The sequence below is a fragment of the Aquarana catesbeiana genome, linkage group LG02 (genome assembly GCF_042186555.1).
Source record: "Aquarana catesbeiana isolate 2022-GZ linkage group LG02, ASM4218655v1, whole genome shotgun sequence".
NCBI classification, from domain to species: Eukaryota; Metazoa; Chordata; class Amphibia; order Anura; family Ranidae; genus Aquarana; species Aquarana catesbeiana.
In genome coordinates, this window is record NC_133325.1 from 184,730,255 (window position 1) to 184,750,068 (window position 19,814).

Sequence of the window (19,814 nt, forward strand, 5' to 3'; positions counted from 1 at the left end):
ACCAAAAAAAGAAAAAATGATAGTATTTCCAGTGGCACTTATGTCATTTCCTGCTCCTTGGAACGCACTTCCTGGTTTCCAGAACGCACGCCGTGAGCAGCGTCTGGATCCATCTCTAATTCTTTTACATGCCTGTTTTTATCAACTATTTTGTAAGTACCAATTTGTATATGGAATAAATCCCTTTTCAAACATGACTTTTCACTATTAGTTCCATTTTTTCCTTTTTTGGTCTCTGATGATTCTGCTGGCCCCTATGATTAATAAAGAGTCCCTAAAGAAAAGGATAATGTATTGTGTTGTCATGATTGAAATGATGATGTGTGGGAAACAGGTGTGTAGAAAGAGAAATGACAGAATGCTAACAACCCCCCCGAAGAAGACCATGAATATAGGGGTCGAAATGCATCGGGGTATTCTCATGCATCCAATGGTGTAATGTAATTTGTAACACAAGGTTCCTATGTTGTATAAAGTCACCATCAATTTTGGCGACCTCACTTTATGTGTGTTGACCAGAACTCATATTTTAACTTTCTGTACAATTGAATCCTTTTCACACAATAAAACAACAAAGTTTTTTATAATAGATACCTGTCCATTTTTTGCTGCTAAAAAGACCCGTGGGGAATTTTTCCATGGTTTCAGCCTTTTGGGGTGTGCAGCTTCCCTGACTCTCAAATATGTGTTTTTTCTATGCCATGTCACTTCTACTTTAGCATTCTTGATTTACTATTCTAAAGTTTAATATTCCTATGCAGTGGCGGCTGGTCCATAAGGGGCGCAGGGCCACCGCCCCCCCTAGTTTGCATGTGCGGAGCGCTGGAGTAATGCCTTTCTATCAGGTCTTTTTTTTTTTTTTTTCAAGCACATGATTAAAGCCTGAGGCTCTAAATGGCTTGAAAAAGGTTGGGGCGCAGTGCTCTCCCACTTGTGATAACTAGTGAATCAATATTCTCTATCGGTTTCCGGCTTCTCCTCCTGGCCAATCAGGACAGGAAGAAGATCTAAAGAATACCGGGTTGGCCAGGAGGAGAAGCCGAGGAGCCCCAGGGGTGAGTGCGGACCTGGGGGGGGGGGGGGGTTTGTTTGCCGCCCCCTCAAAAATGTTTTGCACCAGCCGCCACTGTTCCTATGTACTGTATATCTGTCATGTGTAACTTGTGTTGATGCTTGATACCTGTACTATTTACTGATCTGCCTACTCACTAACAGGAGGACATTACAGACAAACTTCGATCGATCCCAGTGACTCTGACTTACAATATCCTAGAAGCAAGACACAAGCGGCAGTCTACAGAAGACTCGCTGCCCCCTCTCATGCCTATCCTTAGTGAAGAAGAGCCCAATGTCTACAACACTGAGGTGAGTATACTGAGATATAAATAGTTACATGAGGGCTAAGCTGTAAGGATGTTTGATCACCCTCACTTAAAGATATAATTATGTTCTATTAGATTGTTTGTATTGTTCTACATACTGTTTTAAGTTGGGTACACACCAGCTTTTGTTCAACCAGTGTGTTGAGTGAAAAAAAAAACTGACAGATCCCTGCATCAACATTGCTTGCTTTATCACTGACACATTGTGGGGTCGATTTACTAAAACTGGAGAGTGCACACTTTGGTGCAGCTGTGTATGGTAGCCAATCAGCTTTTAACTTCAGCTTGTTCAATTAAGCTTCAACAAAAAAAAAAACTGGAAGCTGATTTTGTACTCTCCAGTTTTAGTAAATCAGCCCCTGTATTCTGACAAGGGGATGGCTCCAGCCCCCACCCCCCAGAATACACCGATCAACACTCACAGCCATTGGCTGCAAGAGCTGATTGTATGCTGAATTACAGAATGACCGTTCAACTGAAGCTGCTCTCACGACTGGCTTCTGTTGAACAGAGAGCTGTACACACGGACCAAAAGTTGGCCAGTTCCTGCTGAACTGGTCAATTTTCAGCCTGTTTGTACCAGGCTAAGCTTGTGCAGTCATCTATTGTCTTGAAGTGCAAATACATGCAACCCAGAATTTCACTATTTAGAGCAGTACTTAAACTATGGTGCACTCTTTTCATTTTGTCTATACTCCACTATGACAAGTATAAGGGAGTAAAGAGATGTAAAAAGAGATGGGAGTGAGGTGCTGAACGCAGATCCTTAACCTGTAACAGGGAAACATTAGTTATGCTTAATGGCTTGGCTTCAGCAACACTCTCCACAAAGCCGAGAGGCTGCACAGAAATAGGGGTCACTTAAATTGAGATGTCCAGGAGCCCAACGTCCTTTCTTGTAATCACAAATAGCAACAGGAAGGCAAAAAACAGGCAATACGTTTAGGCGTATGTAGGCGCCCTTCATAAGGGCTATAAAAGATTCATAAAATGTAAATGTTAAAACAACTAAAAGAAGAACAGTAGTCATTCATATAGAAGTATCAGTAAAGGTTTTGCAGAATGATCGCTAGAGAGCAAAAAACAAAAAATGTGATCCAATTGAAGAGTAAAAGGGTACATATGAACTTTATAATATAATAATCCCCTTCCTGTGTAAAATTACAGTATAGTCTGCAAGAGTCATTGAGTAATATAGTGTAACAATGTATTATTACATTGTATTTACTATTTTACTCATATGCTTATATATATATTTTTATAAAATGTATTGCGATTTAATGCTTTAACTCCTTCTTACCTATCACCTCTTATGAATTATTTTTCTGCTGACTTTTATTTATTATATTATCACTTATCATTAATATTCACATTTGTCTTTTGTTTCATTCATCATATTTTTGATTTCAGTGTTCTTCCTAAATTGAAAAAAAAAAGTATTTTTTTCCCGTTTACAAAAACGATGCCATGATTTTTACCAGAAACAATAATTGTGCCAGACAATACTGGCAAAAGAAAGCCTAGTTTGCCCTCCCCCCAAAAATAATGCATGTTTTACATACTTTAAAGTGTTTGTAAATGCAGAAGGTTATTTACCTTACTGCATTCTATGCAGTATGGTAAAAAACCTTCTGCATGCAGCCCCCCCCCCCCCCCAGCCCCCCTAAATACATACTTAAACCCGATCTCGAACCAGCGATGTGTATGAGAGCTGAGGCTCCCACGGCCCTCTTGCTGCACATTGGCCCCTGCTGCTGTCAATCAGAGCCAGTCATGAGGGGCCGAGCCCTGCTATGTGTGACTTATGGGCACACAGAGCAGGTCTCGGGAAGTGAGCACACATGAGTGCTCCCCCATACCAAGCAGCTTGCTATTGGGGGGCACCCAGGTGGGGTGTGGAGCCAGGAGCGATGGCGGGAGACCTGAGAAGAGGAGGATTGGAGTTGCTCTGTGCAAAACCATTGCACAGAGCAGATAAGTATGACATGCTTCTTTTTTTAAAACAAAAAAACTCCAAACCTTTAATATTAAAGTTATATTTAAATTATTTAAATTATTATTGTATTGTAAAAATTACTTTGGTCCATAAAGGGGCATAAAGGTACAAGAGCTGAAGTGGTTCAACACAGTGCTTTAAATATACACATACTTATATGTTGCTGTAAATCTAGTATAATATGGCTATTTGCATTATTTATATAGGATGCAGAAACAGAAGGCATGTTATGCATTAGTAAAGCATTCATTTTCTGTACCTGATTGACTACACTTATCTGAATTCAGATGGCTTTGCTTTTTAAAGATGACTGTTTATTAAAATGGAGTCAGAAAGTCTAGTTTATCCACATTAGGTCTTATAATATATATTTTGTCCTGAAGGTTGAAAACTCTCTTTGCATTTATCTTAGTATATCAGACTGTGAACATTTTATGTTCTTTAAGCTGTCTTTATTTCTATTTATATGCTTCAATGTGTCCCTATGTAACATTTTTGAGAAACTGATGGTAATTTAGTAAAAATGTATAAAATTGAGTTCATTCCTTTCAAGTCTACTTTTTGGTCCATTGATGTTTGTTATTTAATCCTTATAAGTCAAGTCTGACTCTTGGACCTCGTGGACTTTGGCACACCAAATGTAAGCTGTTCTCTAAGATTTCTCTGGTTAATATTTATTATTGCACTATTGCTGCCTAGCCACCTTAAAGGAGTTGTAAAGGCAGAATTTTTTTTTTTTATCTTAATGCATTCTATACATTAGGATAAAAAACCTTCTGTGTGTAGCAGCCTCCCCAGCACCCCCCAATTACCTACCTGAGCTCCTTTTCTTTCCATCAATGTCCACGATCCACTCATCCAATACGCTTCTCCTGATTGGCTAAGACAGCACTATTGGCTCCCGCGGCTGTCAATCAAAGTCAGTCAGCCAATCAGTGGAGAGAGGGGGCAGGGCCAGGTCAGGGCTCCATGTCTGAATAGATACACGGAGCTCTGACTCAGCTTGGGTGACAACCTGTAGCAAGCTGCTGGCTGAGGGGCACTCAAAGGAGGGAGGGGCTAGGAGCAGCAAAGAGGGACCCGAGAAGAGGAGGATCTGGGCTGCTCTGTGCAAAACCAACTGCACATAGGAGGTAAGTATAACATGTTTTATTTTTTTAAAAAGCGAGCCTTTACAACCACTTTAACTTCTATGTCCCTGATTACCTTTAGATCTTTCTATCATAAGTATTTACTAATGTGAATCCTACCTTCACAAAATGTAACCACAATATTTGTGATTTAGTATGAATTCTAGTTCTTTGATTACTCTTTGCAGCATATGATTTAGATATTTGTATATCTGTGTTAGGTGTTAAACAGTATACACATTCATTTCTGAGTTTCTTTAGATAATTTGAGCAATCCCCATTATATCATTAGTATTTTATACTACACATCTTTCGATGTCTGCTGGTACCAGTGTCATACCAAGTGGGGGACGGGCCACCCTGGGTGCCACACACTGGGGCGGGTGTCAGGCCGGTGCCCCCCCTCCGCGACTGAAGCAGTGACAGCGCCACGGGGCGGGTTTAGGCAGCTACGCGGTGACAGGCAGGTAAGAGCAGGGAGAGGTGAGCTGCAGTGATGTTGCAAGGGGGGGCGAGGGTGCGGGGTGACACCACTGCACCAACCATCCCCTTCTGAGCGGTCCCGGATGTCACACAGGCACAGCCGAGCAGAGTGAAGCCGCTTCCCCCTCCTCTCTGTTTATGTGTACACAGGGGGAAGGGACCTGCTGTGCATGTGCCGTGCTGATCTGATGTACTGAATGGGGGGGAGGGTCTGCACTGAAGGGGGGAGGCCTGCACTTAAGGGGGTTCTGCACTGAATGGGGGGGTCTGCATTGAAGGGGGCATCTGCACTGAATGGGGGGGGTCTGTACTGAATGGGGGGGTCTGTACTGAAGGGGGGGTCTGTGTAACATGCAGGAGGTCCAGAGCTATGGGAGCTGTATAATGCAAAGGGGTCCAGAGGTGTAGGGTGCTGTGTAATGTAAAGTGGTCCATTGATGCAGGGTGCTGTGTAATGTAAAGTGGTGCAGGGGGCTGTGTAATGTAAAGGGGTCCAGAGGTGCAGGGTGCGGTGCAATGTAAAGGGTGCAGGGGGCTGTGTAATGTAAAGGGGTGCTGTTGTGGAGAGGGAGTACACAGTAGTGACAAAGAGATATTGAAGGATGCAGAGGTATGCAGGGGGCACAATGGGGTGTTTTTACATTTTAATGTGTGAGGGGGTGCCAGATATAGGATCCCCCTGGGTGCCAAATGCTCTAGGTATGCCCCTGACTGGTACCCGTCGATTACACAGGACACGGGCAGAACGACAATCTGCCTATGTATTAGGCAGATTGTCGTTCTGTCAGAAGTGAAGGCATTGATCCTGTGTTTCTGTAAAGGCATCTTTGCCTTTCCTTAGTCAGAGCACCTCCCACAGTGAGTAAGCACAACCTAGGCACACAGATAACCCTTTGATCGCCCCTGATGGTAAACCCTTCCTAGCCAGTGTCATTAGTACAGTAACAGTGCATATTTTTTAGCACTGACCACTGTATTAGTGTCACTGGTCCCCAAAAAGTGTCAAAAGTGTCAGTTAGGTGTCCGATTTGTCTGCCGCGATATCGCAGTCCTGCTATAAGTCGCTGTTCACCGCCATTATTAGTAAATAATAAAAATAAAATATGCCATAGTTTGTAGATGCTATAACTGTTGTGCAAACCAATCAATATTCACTTATTGGAGTTTTTTTTAACCAAAAACATGTAGCAGAATGCCTAAATTGATGCAGAAATTACATTTTTTATCATTTTTATTGGGTATGTTTTATAGCAGAAAGTAAAAAATATTGTGTTTTTTTTCAAAATTGTCAGTCTTTTTTTGTTTAGAGCGCAAAGAATCAAACCACAGAGGTGACCAAATCCCACCAAAAGAAAGATCTATTTGTAGGGAAAAAAAAGACAAAAATTTGATTTGGGTACAGTGTCGCACAACTGCACAATTGTCAAAATAACACAGTGCCGTATCGCAGAAATCGACATGGTCAAGTGGTTAATAAATTAAATCATCATTTAAAAACTGCATTTTGTAATTACTTGGATTATCTTTGTGTAATATTAATATTTGTTTAATGATCTGAATCATTTAAGTGAGACAAATATGCAAAAATAAATAAATAAATCAGGAGGGGGCAAATACTTTTTCACAGCACTGTATATCAGTATGTTAGACAAGGTTATGGTTCAACAGTTACTTGCACATTTTTGCCCCAAGTTGATACATAGTATAAAAAGTTTGATGTAACTCACACAAAATGTGTTTTTTTTTTTTTTCTGATCAGGTAAACTTTCTGAAAGAAGGCTGCGGAGAGGACAAAATATGCCAAAGTAACCTTCAGTTGAACTATAGTTTCTACTCTCGCGTTGGCAACACAGAGCAGTTTGTTGCATTGCCCATGTAAGTGCAGAAAAATGGAAAGTGAAGACTGAATGATAATTTTAGCCTTAAAACAAAAATGTTTTCCATATAGACCAGGGATCTGCAATTAGCGGACCTCCAGCTGTTGCAAAACTACAAGTCCCATCATGCCTCTGCCTCTAGGTGTCAAGCTTGTGGCTGTCAGAGTCTTGCTATGCCTCAAGGGATTTGTAGTTCTGCAACAGCTGGAGGTCTGCTATTTGCATATCCCTGATATAGACCAATCAGAATGAAACATGAGACCTGATTATTACTGACCTCAGTTCCACTTCTGGCCTCATTTTCTTTTCTCCGTTTTAAACAAATTACTCCTTAGTGAATGCGAGTATAATTAATAACTATAACTTGAACCTTTGGTATCTTTGAAAAGAATAATGCAAGACCCTAATACCAGTAAGTGCATTATGCTAATATTTTATTTGTAAATAATATACTAACATGCTCTTGCATTTAGTCTCTGCTTGATCTATGGCTGTCATCCAAATGACTATCACAAGACTGGTCATATGGTGCCAAAAAAAGAAAAACCTCTCAGAAAATGGAAACACCTTTTTATAGCATAAAAGTATTCCCTTTATTAACATACATGTCAACATAACTATATTAAAAGCATAAAATCCTCCCTCAGCGCACCTGAAATCCCCCCCCCCCCAAATAAGTTGTCAGCATATGATAGAACCCCCGATATTTACATAGCATGACCTGGCAAAGACCATAATAAATCTAATATAATATTGATTAGGTTATGTTATTGGAGGATGGGGATCTCATCTCAACGCTTTTCACACAGGCTCCAGTCTGCCAATAGACATATCACTGTTTTCCTATCTGACTATTAACAGGCAGAACACGTGACTATCATTTTATATCTATGGGTAGTTTTAAGCCTGCCATACATAGTTCAAATATCATTTGATTTCTACTAAATCGGCCATAATTTAATCCTTGGGTGACCCTGTCGCCACCACCCTGTTCGACAAGTCCCTTTTTCAATCGGCTTTTGTCAAAAGGAGCTGGGTGGAAAATTGCTGCCTAAACCAGCCTTTTTCAACCAGGGTACCCAGGCACCCTGGGGTGCCTTGGCAAAATACCTAGAAATAGCCCAAGAACTGCATACAAGCCAGCGTGTGGATCAAGCCTGCCTATTAGTTACACAAAGCCACAGGTTTTCATTGTGCACCATTACAACCTTCTAGCTGCCAGTGTCCTAACAATCAATGACGTCATTGGTTAATAAGGAGGATGTCGGGCACCTGCCCCTCCCCCGCCCCTCTCCTTCAAGTGGAGGTCTGCTGAAAAAAAATTTTTAAAAGCCAGCAGCTACAAATACTGCAGCTGCTGACTTTTAATATATGGACACTTACCTGTCCAGGGAGCCCGCAATGTCAGCAGCCGAAGCCGATCCATCCTTCGGCTCTCGGCTGCTGCCGCCGCCATCCTCGGTAAGGGAATAAGGAAGTGAAGCCGCGCAGCTTCACTTCCTGGTTCCCTACTGTGCATGCGCGAGTCGCGCTGCGCATCCTCCCAGGAAGTGGGAGCAAATACCTGTATTAGACAGGTATCTGCTCCCTCCCCCCCCCGAAAGGTGCCAAATGTGACACCGGAGGGGAATCCAAAAAGTGGAAGTTCCATTTTTGGGTGGAACTCCACTTTCAGCACTAGGGTCACATTAGCTCAGTGAGGGAGAAGATAAACATTAGAATAATAATCAGTACCAGTGTGCAAAGATGTGTTTGCTTTGGAAGAATAAATCACCGCTAATGTTGGCTGTCCTACGCATGCGGATGTTGCTACATTATGCAAAACTATTAGTTTCCTTTTTTTAAATTTTAAAATGGAGTGCCTTGAGATTGTGTGGAATTTTAACCACTTTGATACAGGGCACTTATACCCCCTTCCTGCCCAGGCTAATTTTCAGCTTTTAGCGCTCGCACACTTTGAATGCCAATTACTCAGTCATGCAACACTGTGACCCCTTTTTGAAAAGTAGACAGTCCAAAGTATTTAATAAGAGGCAGGGCGAGTTTTTTGAAGTCGTAATTTTTCCCCTCAATTCTTGGGAAAATGAAGAAATTATTTTATTTATTTATTTTTTTTACACAAAATTGTCATAATAACAAATTATTTCTCACACGCAGCATATTCATACTTCCAATTACACCCCAAAAAACATCCTGCTACTCGATACTGATGGCGATACCACACGTGTGTGACTTTTTCACAGCCTGGCCACATAGAGAGGTCCAACATTCAGGGAGCACCATCAGGCATTCTAGGAGCATAAATTACACATAAAATTTCAACAACCTATTACACTTTTGAACACCCTGGAGCACCAGGACAGTGGAATTACCCACAAAATGACCCCATTTTGAAAAGTAAACACCCCAATGTACATTCTATGAGGCATTACGAGTCTTTTGAACATGTCATTTTTTTCCACAAGTTTTTGAAAAATGTGGAAAGAAAATTAAAACTTTTTTTTTTTTCACACAAAGTTCTAAATGTATAGGATTTTTCTAACACATAGCATGTACATAGCAAATATTACACCCCAAAATACATTCTGCTACTCCTCCTGAGTATGCCGATACCACATGTGTGAGACTTTTACACAGCCTGGCCACATAGAGCGGCCCAACATGCAGGGAGAACCGTCAGGCGTTCTAGGAGCATAAATTACACATCTCATTTAATTCCTACCTATCACACTTTTAAAGGTCCTGGTGCACCAGGACAGTGGAATTGCCCAAAAAATGACCCCATTTTGGAAAGCAAACACCCCAACGTATATTCTATGGGGCATGGGCTGCAGATAGGTACTCTGTTACTCTGATGGGCTGGAGACAGGTATTCGGGTAATCTGATGGGCTGCAGATAGGTACTTGGGTACTCTGATGGGCTGGAGACAGGTGCTCCGGTACTCTAATGGGCTGGAGACAGGTACTCTGTTACTCTAATAGGCTGGAGACAGGTACTCGGGTATTCTAATGGGCTGAAGACAGGTACTCGGGTACTCTAATGGGCTGGAGATAGGTCTTCGTGTACTCTTTGCTGGAGGAAGGTGCTTGGGTACTCTGATGGTCTGCCTGTAGGTACTCAGGTACTTTGGGCTGGGTACAGGTACTTGGGTACTCTGATGGGCTGCTGACAGGTACTTGGGTACTCTGATGGGCTGGGGACAGGTACTCGAGTACTCTGGTGGGCTGTTGACAGGTACTCGAGTACTCTGATGCGCTGCAGATAGGTACTCGGGTACTCTGATGCGCTGCAGATAGGTACTTGGGTACTCTGGGATAGAGACAGGTATTCGGGTATTCTGATGAGCTAGAGACAGGTACTTGGGTACTTTGATGGGCTGCAGATAGGTACTTGAGTAATCTGGGCTGGAGACAGGTACTCGAGTACTCTGGTGGGCTGCAGAAAGGTACTTGGCTACTCTGATGGGCTGGTGACAGGTACTCTGATGGGCTGGTGACAGGTACTCTGATGGGCTGGTGACAGGTACTCTGATGGGCTGGTGACAGGTACTCTGATGGGCTGGTGACAGGTACTCTTTATTACAGGGGGCAATCAGTGTGTTTTACTTTACTGTAGATGGTAACTAGGTGTTACCGCAATCTCCTCCTCGCACACAATCGGTGTGTGAAGAGGAGAACCTAGTAACAGTTGGCTACCGTGGCTTGTTGACATTCTGTGACCAGCTGCGATTGACATAGCCGGCCACATGGTAAAAAGCCAATTTCATTGGCTCTTTACCCCGATCAGGGATGGGCTGTGTCAGGGTGATATGCCTCGTCCCCGATCGCCGCTCTGCACGCCTGTGCACACGGACAGCGCATTTGACCGCCTGTGATTGAACACAGCCAGTCACGCGGTAAAGAGCTATTTTTTTGTCTCTTTAGGCTCGGTTCACACTGGGGCGACTTGTCAGGCGACCTAGTCGCCTGACAAGTCGCCTCCCGTTCTGTGCTATGGAACCGTTCTAATTGGAGCGACGCAAGTCGCTCCGACTTAGAAAAAGGTTCCTGTATTACTTTGGGGGCGACTTGGGGCGACTTGCATAGACTTCTATGCAGAAGTCGTCTCGCAAGTCGCCCCGCAGTCGTTTGCAGGTCGCCTCGCTGAGGCGACCTGCAAGTCGTGCCGCCCATGTGTGAACCGAGCCTTACATTGATCGGGGATGGGCTGTGATAGGACACGCCTCATCCCCGATCGCAGTGCTGCGGGCCCCCAGGGTCCCCCAGGAGAGGCGAGAACCATGGGACGTCATATCACGTCCACCCGGAGGGAGGAGATGTTCCTGCTAGCGTCATTTTACAATGGCCCGGTATGTGAGTGGTAAAGGGTGCCTTGACTGAAAAAAGGTTGACAAACACTGGTCTAAACCATGACTGCATCCTATCATAGCTCAAATGTTGAATGTCAGAATACCTTTATGTTAGATTCCCTTATCCATGCTGTATGCTGTGGATGAAGTATGCTATTAGATTTCTTTTGTTCAGTCCATGGGCTGAGCAAGAGAAATCTTTACATGTATAGCTAGCCTTAGTCAGGTCGATCTTAGAGTAACAACATGACTCAAGCCTGTGTCCTGGCTTTGTAATTCCCAGATAAGCATTGTCATCCAAGATTTAAATATATTACTGAAGTCTTCAGAAGGGTTGCAATTAAACAAGCAAACACAGGAAGGTATATTGGGCAATGTATTTTTTGAAAACTATTATTGCCATCCGCTTTTCAGACAACAACGCTTTTGGTATACTGTAGAACTGCACAGCAAAAGGATTGTTTTAATTCCTTGTATTTACTTAGTTTTCAAGAAATAAGCACCTTTTATTTTAAACTGTGCTGGACATTTGAGACCTTGCTTTCCCTCCTAGGCAGTAGTGTATTTAGGTTTTGTGCTGCCCTAGGCCTGACTAAACTTGTGCACCCCCTAATTTAAATATGACTCACCCCTTCCTGTCAAGACCACACCCCCTGCTGTTTAAGACCCACCCTGAAATATTCAAGTTGGGACACTAGTTCTGAGGGCCTGGGGGGGGGCAATGGATTCCCTTAATTTGCATAGATTTCCTCTCACTTCCTGTTTGGCTATGGGGCAGGAAGTGAAGGGAGATCTCTGCAATGGGACAGGGATGGTAAAAAATAAACTGACAGGGGCTATAACCCTCCCTTATTCAAACCAAAATTTAAAAAAAAAATGTTGCCTATAGTTCTACTTTAGGCACAAATTTCTGATAATTTTATGGAGATGACTAAGAAGATATAACCATGTCAATGGTGCAGCAGAAACATATAGCACAGTGAGGAAGGTTTGTGGTCCAGGATAAGAGGACAGTTAAAATTAGAAGTGCGGAATGCCGGCCACCCGCATACTGGAAGCAGTGTGGCCGCTTTATGGGGGCGCTAGACTAATTTGCCACTCAGCCCAGTGCGCCCCATAAGACTGGCACTACACTAACAGTGTAGCGCAAGCCCTCGGTGACCCTTTCCATGCTGCCCCCCTGCAAAGTGCTGCCCTAGGCCTGGGCCTTGTTGGTCTAGGCCAGGATACAGTGTTGCTCCTAGGCACCTTTCCTCCTAGAAGCAGTGTTTTGGCTTGTTTGGAAATGCGTGTAATGCGGCTAGGCACGCCAAGTGCTTGGGCATTAATTAATTTCATTGGCCAGAATATTAATTTATTCTGGCCATTGAAATTAACACTCAAGCACTAAACGTGCCTAGCATTAACAAGCATTTAGGCACATTAACGCACGCCAAGCTTTTTTTCTGCCAAAATGCCACTGCTCCTGGATGAACTGCAGTGGGGGTTCTTCCTCTAAACGCTCCTGCCTCTAAACACTGTTGTGTGCATGGACAAATAGGCTAACATGCAGGGCCGTTTAGAGGCAGAAAAAAAAAAAAGAAAAAACGCCAGATGCCCCTAAGTGCAGTGTCAAAAATGTCCAGAGTGCATGAGGCCTTATGCTAGACTTTCATACAATAGCTCGCTATCAAAAATATTCTTCACATTGAACAAATTGCCAGTCACAAGAGAAGAATTGTTGTTTCCTTGGTATGGTCTACTGAGAATTGATTCTCTATATTCTACAAATAAAATGTTTTCATAAAAATAGCTCTCCCCCGGTTATTAACCAGCAAAAAAAAAAAAACTGATTGTTTTACTAGTGCATGAGAAAGTAGTGACTGAAGGATTAGAGGCTGTTACACGGATGATTAAAACCATATGGTTTCCCTTTCCCAGGCATTGCTACTGTACTCTGCAATTATACAATTATAACGTACAATTGTACATTAATATTACAAAATCAATTCAGCAATTGGGAGGGAGTAAGGTGAATCTGACTTTTTAATCATATCCATCCCCAGTTCTGCTTTCCACCAGCTGGAGGTCAGATGTTATAGATCTTTATGGGTTTGACATGGCAGTGCGGCCATAGAGGCCAAGCAGACAGATCCTACCTGAAAGTGTCCTGTATGGTGCATTTAAACTGATTGAGATTATTTTGAGTTCTCTTTTATCACCTGGAGAAGTTGATTTCTGTGGACCACATGTTTACACCACTGCCCAATGTGGAGACAAAGGCTTGTTTCACACGTGCTTCAGCTTGTATAAGAGCAGTGTGAACTGCAAGCTTTTACAAAGCATTTGCAGAGCTTTCAGTACCGTATATACTCGAGTATAAGCTTATACTCGAGTGAGCCGTACCTTTCATTACTAAAACAGCGTGTGTAACAGCGTATGTCTCCCGCTGTGTTATGCATTCTGTTCCCGTATCTTTCATTACTAAAACAGCGTGTGTCTCCCACTGTGTAATGCATTCTGTTCCGCTGTCCATTGTAACAAAGCCCCGCCTCCTCCTCGTCCGTCCGTGATAGAGGAACACTGATACAATGCTGGGAAACTGTAGCAGTGTTCCGCCTATCAGAGACGAGGAGGAGGCGGGGCTTTGTTACAATGGACGGCGAAACAGAATGCATTACACAGCGGGAGACGCGCGCTGTTTTATTAATGAAAGGTATGGCTGCAAATGGGCACAGTGGGACATTTCAAATGGGCACAGTGGGACATTTCAAATGGGCACAGTGGGACATTTCAAATGGGCACAGGGAGACATTTCAAATGGGCACAGTGAGACTACAAATTGGCACAGTGAGACTGCAAGTGGGTACAATTAGATTGCAAATGGGCACAGTGAGGCTGCGGATGGCCATTTTTACCCAGTAGCTGCTGCATTTTCCCACCCTTGGCTTATACTCGAGTCAATATGTTTTCACAGTTTTTTGTGGTAAAATTAGGTGCCTCGGCTTATATTTGGGTCGGCCTATACTCGAGTATATACGGTAAACTTTTTTGAAGCTTTTAACCACTTCAATACTGAAAACTTTCACTCCGTTCCTGGCCAGGCCAATTTTCAGCTTTCAGCGCTGTCGCATTTTGAATGACAATTGCGCGGTCATGCAACACTGTATCCAATCTAAGTTTTTATCGCTTTGTTCACACAGCTAGAGCTTTCCTTTGGTGGCATTTAATCACCATTCGGTTTTTTACTTTTTGCTAAATAAACTAAAAAAGACACTTTTTTATTCGTTTCTGTTATACAATTTTGCAAATAAATAATTGTTCTTCATAATTTTAGGTCAAATTGTACTTTTATTATAGGCTGGGTGGGAAGTGGTTAAAGTACCATTCAACTCCAGTTTGTAAATGCTGACCAAAGATCCTAATAGGAGTGCTGATTGCCGCTTTAAAAAGGCTTCAGTGCAGTCAATCCCTAGTGGATTGGACATGTATCCCTCGTATTGGCACTAATTTTAATATACAGTTTTTTATCTCTACTAGTATCCCTACTGAGAATATTGACTGTTGGGTTCTCCCTGTTTCACATTAGTAAGTCTTATGTCTATGTATAGGTTGGGGGACAATATTCCTGTGTTTATGTATGGTTTAACACCAGTTTAAACTATTGTGCAAAGATTGTGCTTCATATGATATTATCTTATTACTTCAATAAAAATATTGAAATATAGAAAGGCTTCAGCACTTCTTAAAGCTTGTTGAAAGCCTGCTGAAGCCTGCTAGCAGCCTCCTTAAAGTGACAATCAGCACTCCCCTTAGGATCTGTGTTCAACATTTACAAACTGGAGTTGAATGGTACTTGAAAAGCTTTAACAAAGCTTGCTGAAAGATCTGCAAATGCTTTCTCAAAGCTTGCTGTTCATGGTGCTACAAGCTGAAGCCCATGTGAAACAGGCCTGTTAACCACTTCCAGACCGGCTCACGCCGATATACATCGGTATATTGAAGAGGGATATCGTTGTTATGGCAGCAGCTAGCTACCATAACCCCAGTATCCTCTTCTTCAGTGAGTGGTCCGGTTTCCGATAAAAGTGGTCTCTGAGGCGGATTCACTGCAAGATCGCTTTTATCGGCGGTGGGAGAGGGGCCCTCCTGCCGCTCTCCGGTGCCCTCCGACACTCACCGGAGCTGTCAGTAGCGTTGGAGGCGATTGGGTCTTCTTCCTGGCTTGGTATGGAGACGAGTGAGGGGAAGATAGCCCCCACCCATCTTCATACCATTGCAGGGCGGAAGTAGCATCAAAACGTCACTTCCGCCCATTTTTTTTTAATTGACATTTGATTTTTTTTTTCTTTTTATTGCATTTTTGTGTAAATATGAGATCTGAGGTCTTTTTGACACCAGATCTCATATTTGGGAGATCCTGTCATGCTTTTTTCTATTGCAAGGGATGTTTACATTCCTTGTAATAGGAATAAAAGTGACACTTTTTTTTTAAAAGAACAGTGTAAAAATAAAAAGGTAAAATAAATAAGAAAAAATAAATGCGCCTTGTCCCTGGCGAGCTCGTGTGCAGAAGTGAACGCATACGTGAGCATCGCCCACATATGAAAACGGTGTTCAAACTACACATGTGAGGTATCACCGCGATCGGTAGAGCAAGAGCAATAATTCTAGCAATAGACCTCCTCTGTAACACAAAACATGCAACCTGTAGAATTTTTGGAGATTGTTAAGGGCAAAAGTTTGTCGCCATTCCACGAGCAGACGCAATTTTGAAGCTTGACATGTTGGGTATCAATTTACTCGGTGTAATATTATCTTTCGCAATATAAAAAAAAATTGGGCTAACTTTACTGATGTCTTATTTTTTAATTCAAATAAGTGTATTTTTTTACTGTATAATAATAATAATTTTTTCCAAAAAAAGTGAGCTTGTAAGACCGCTGCGCAAATACGGTGTGACAGAAAGTATTGCAACAACCACCATTTTATTCTCTAGGGTGTTAGAAAAAAAGTATAATGTTTGGGGGCTCTAAGTAATTTTCTAGCAAAAAAAACAGTTTTTAACTTGTAAAATCTCAGAAAGAGGCTCGGTCCTGAACGTTATGATTTTATCATGCATTGTATACAAACACACGGCTGAAAAGCAGATGAACATTTGTTCCAGTTCCTTACAGTGCCCCACCATGTAGTTCTTTATTGCTAGGGTCTCAGTAAACCAGTAAAGGCTCTAGCTTTTAACTGTTAAACAAGAGAATGAGGCTTATCTCCAAACAGGCATATGTCAAGGCTTTTGTATATAATGGCAAAAATAAATAAATTTAAGGATTGAAGTGGCACTAAATTATAGTTAAAAATAAAAAAAATGTATTCAAGTATGTGTTCTTAACAAAAAAAAATACCTCATATTGCTCTCAGCCTTCCAAATTCCTTTTTTTGCTTCTGTGATCTGACTCCTGGTACCCAACCCACAGCCTTCGGACCTCAGCAGTCTGTAGTGGGAACATTGATTAGGGTAATGGCATTGATCTCTACTGGCCTCATGTAACATGTTCCCAGTTTCATATTGTCTTCTGCAGCCACCCCCAGCCAAAAATGTCCACTCTCTGGCCCTCATTTTCTATTAGGTGACAGCCTACAGCATGGGTGCTCAACCGGTGTTCCTCCAGCTGTTGCGGAACTACAAGTCCCATCATACCTTTGCCTTTGGGAGTCATGCTTTAAACTGTCAGCTTTTCAATGCTTCATGGGACTTTTAGTTCTGCAACAGCTGGAGGGCCAGAGGTTGAGCACCGATGGTCCACAGGTCCTCTCAAACATTACATATATTGAACATTATGTGTGGCCCTTTGGTCATGTCAGGGGCCCCATTCGGGATATAGCATATAAGTTGATGACCACTGTGTTAGAGGGTAGCTACATTTGTTCTCCAGCTTGTTCACTATATGAAGGAACATAGCCACTCTCCTGCTCCCGAGATGGGCTAAAGACTATGGAATATGGAATTTGCAGTGTGCATAGAACAGTGCATATGACTGTAACTAACATGCACTGCTCATTCCAAACTAATTATTATTATTATTCTTATTATACAGGATTTATATAGCGCCAACGGTTTGCACAGCACTTTACAATATAAAGGGAGACAATACACCAACAGTACAATTCATAGCAAGAGGGTTAGAGGAGCCCTGCTCCTGTGATCTTACAATCTCAGTGGGAGGGGCTGGTGATACAAAAAGGTAGAGACTGTGAGGGAAGAACTGATGAGGGGAGCAGAGGATTCGATTGTTAGCTGGAGGCAGGATAGGTCTCCCTGAAGAGATGAGTTTTCAGGGATCGCCTAAAAGTAGACAGAGTAGGAGATAACCGGACAATTTGGGGTAGTGAGTTCCAGAGGATGGGAGAGACTCTGGAGAAGTCCTGGAGACAAGCATGGCAGGAGGAGACAAGGGAGCTAGAGAGCAGAAGGTCTTGGCAGGAGCGGAGATGACGGTTTGGGTGATATTTGGAAAAACTAATGGAAATGAGAGGGTTTGGGAGATCACAGAGGACAGTACAAGGATGCAGAAAAACACAGAAAGAAATGATTTAATGTAAAAATGATTACAGAGTGATTAAGTAGTAGATGTGTATGGATTGTTTTTAGAGAATAAAGATATTATTTAATGTCACTTTAACAAAGGTTTTGTTGTCAACACTTTTTCATGGTATTTGTATACATGACATGGTCACTTTACAATAAATATATACAATGTAATGCAAATGTATATAGAAGATAAAAATGAAATAACTACATCATAATAGTCTAGTGCAGTGGTTACCAAGCAGTCCATGGATCACTAATGGTCCACAAGAAAATTTTAGTGGTCCCCAGCGGGTCTGCCGCAAATCAATATTGTGGTGAATGTATACCGCCCAATGTTGTTTCCAGTGTTGTTCTCAATGCACGCTGACAGTCAATACTGTCGTCGCACATTGATACCCAATGCCTTCTCTGTAGTTCCTGCTCCTGTGAACTCAGAGGGAGGTGCTGGAAGTAGTGCGGGTGGTAAAGAAGGAGGGGACTTCCAATGGCAGCGCTGATCACAGACTGTGGGAGGGAGCACAGAGCTCGAGCACATGGTTGGATAAGGAGGTGAGATCCAATGATGAGTCTGTGTAAGGCAGCAGTGTGATGAAGAGTGCGGGGGGGGGGGGGGGGGCAGAGAGCCAGAGCAATGTGTGTGAATGGCAGCAGTGTGATCCAGGGGGAGGGGGGCAGAGAGCCAGAGCATTGTGTGTATAAAGCGTGTAATATTCATGCTAGTGGTCCCCGGGTCTGAAAATTGTCAGTTTTGTGGTCCGTGAGGTCCGAAAGGTTGGCGACCACTGGTCTAGTTAAAGTTCACCTTTTCCAGAAAATAGCCTTAACAGTTAAGGGATCCCAGTAGGTATTAAAATACTATGCAGCTTTGTAAAATGTTTGTTATTTTAACTTTCCTCTCCAGAAGCCTGACTGAAAAAACCCCAGTTAGCAATTCACATGTTTTCCTTTTCGCTAGTAATGCTGGGAGTAAAGCATCTACTGGTTTTACTATCCTAGCAACAAGGCTGGACGTGGGGATGGCTAACTGGAAGTTTTTCAGCCAGGCTTCCAGAGGGGCCAAATAGCCTCCAGGTATGATATTAAAATTAATGAACATTTTACGAAGCTGGAAATGGAGAACTTGGCCTTTAAGTTAAGACCAGCCAAGCATTGAAAAGCTTGTAAACGATGTGAGCAAAGTTAGAGGGGCAGATATAGCACCAAAGGCTTTGTACCTCCAGCCTGCAGGAATTGAATTTGGCTGGGCTTGTATAATTACAGGATGTCTTAATGCTCATACTGTTCTCATAAAGGATGAGCCTGTGTCAATTAAGTACATTTACTCTGTACCACTGTCTCGTGGCATGCAGCACTTTCCCAAGGTTGGTGAAAGTCAATACGTTGGAAGCTTCCCAGCCACTGCATTATATTTATGTCAAAGAAAATTGCAGTAAGATCATTTGTAGCTCAGGAAATGTATTTGTTCTACTAGTTGTTTGACGTGTGCCCTCTAGTGTTAACAACACAAACTGCATTAGATTCCTCTTTTATTCTCTTTCTAGTGAGAACAAGGTTCCTGTGTTCGCACTCACTGACCAGAAAGACATTATCCTCAAGATTACAGTAAATAATTTTCCTTCTGACCTACAAAATCCCCACCTTGATGGAGATGATGCCCATGAAGCCCAGCTAATAGCAAGCTTTCCTGACACCATGGCCTACTCAGCTGTCCGTCCAATTGAGGGATCCAAGGTATGATGAATGCTTTAACTAATTTTGATGAACTTTGAAAACCAAGTGATGCATAAGGCCGGCCATAGATGGCGCCATTTTCTTTCCTGCAACCACGGGTTGCAGGAAAGAAAATCGTTCAATTCCCCTATCAACACAGTCAGTGTTGAAGGGGGAATCCCTCCCGCAGAGACATTGAGGGTTATTTACTAAATCTAGAGAGTGCAAAATCTAGTGCAACTCTGCATAGAAACCAATCAGCTTCCAGGTTTTATTGCCAAAGCTAAACTGAACAAGCTGAAGTTAGAAGCTGATTGGC

At 42.6% G+C, this 19,814-nt stretch overlaps 1 protein-coding gene across 4 annotated transcripts in view; it reads left to right on the plus strand.

Annotated features, from left to right (window-relative positions):
- Positions 1 to 19,814, plus strand: part of ITGA7 (integrin subunit alpha 7) — a 216,850-nt gene that overhangs the window by 158,146 nt on the left and 38,890 nt on the right. For all 4 annotated transcript variants that reach the window (XM_073614019.1, XM_073614017.1, XM_073614018.1 and 1 more), the window contains 3 exons: positions 1,216 to 1,365; positions 6,751 to 6,866; positions 19,327 to 19,516. In XM_073614019.1, coding sequence (XP_073470120.1) covers positions 1,216 to 1,365; positions 6,751 to 6,866; positions 19,327 to 19,516 — 456 coding nt within the window. The remainder of the gene's footprint in view (positions 1 to 1,215; positions 1,366 to 6,750; positions 6,867 to 19,326; positions 19,517 to 19,814) is intronic.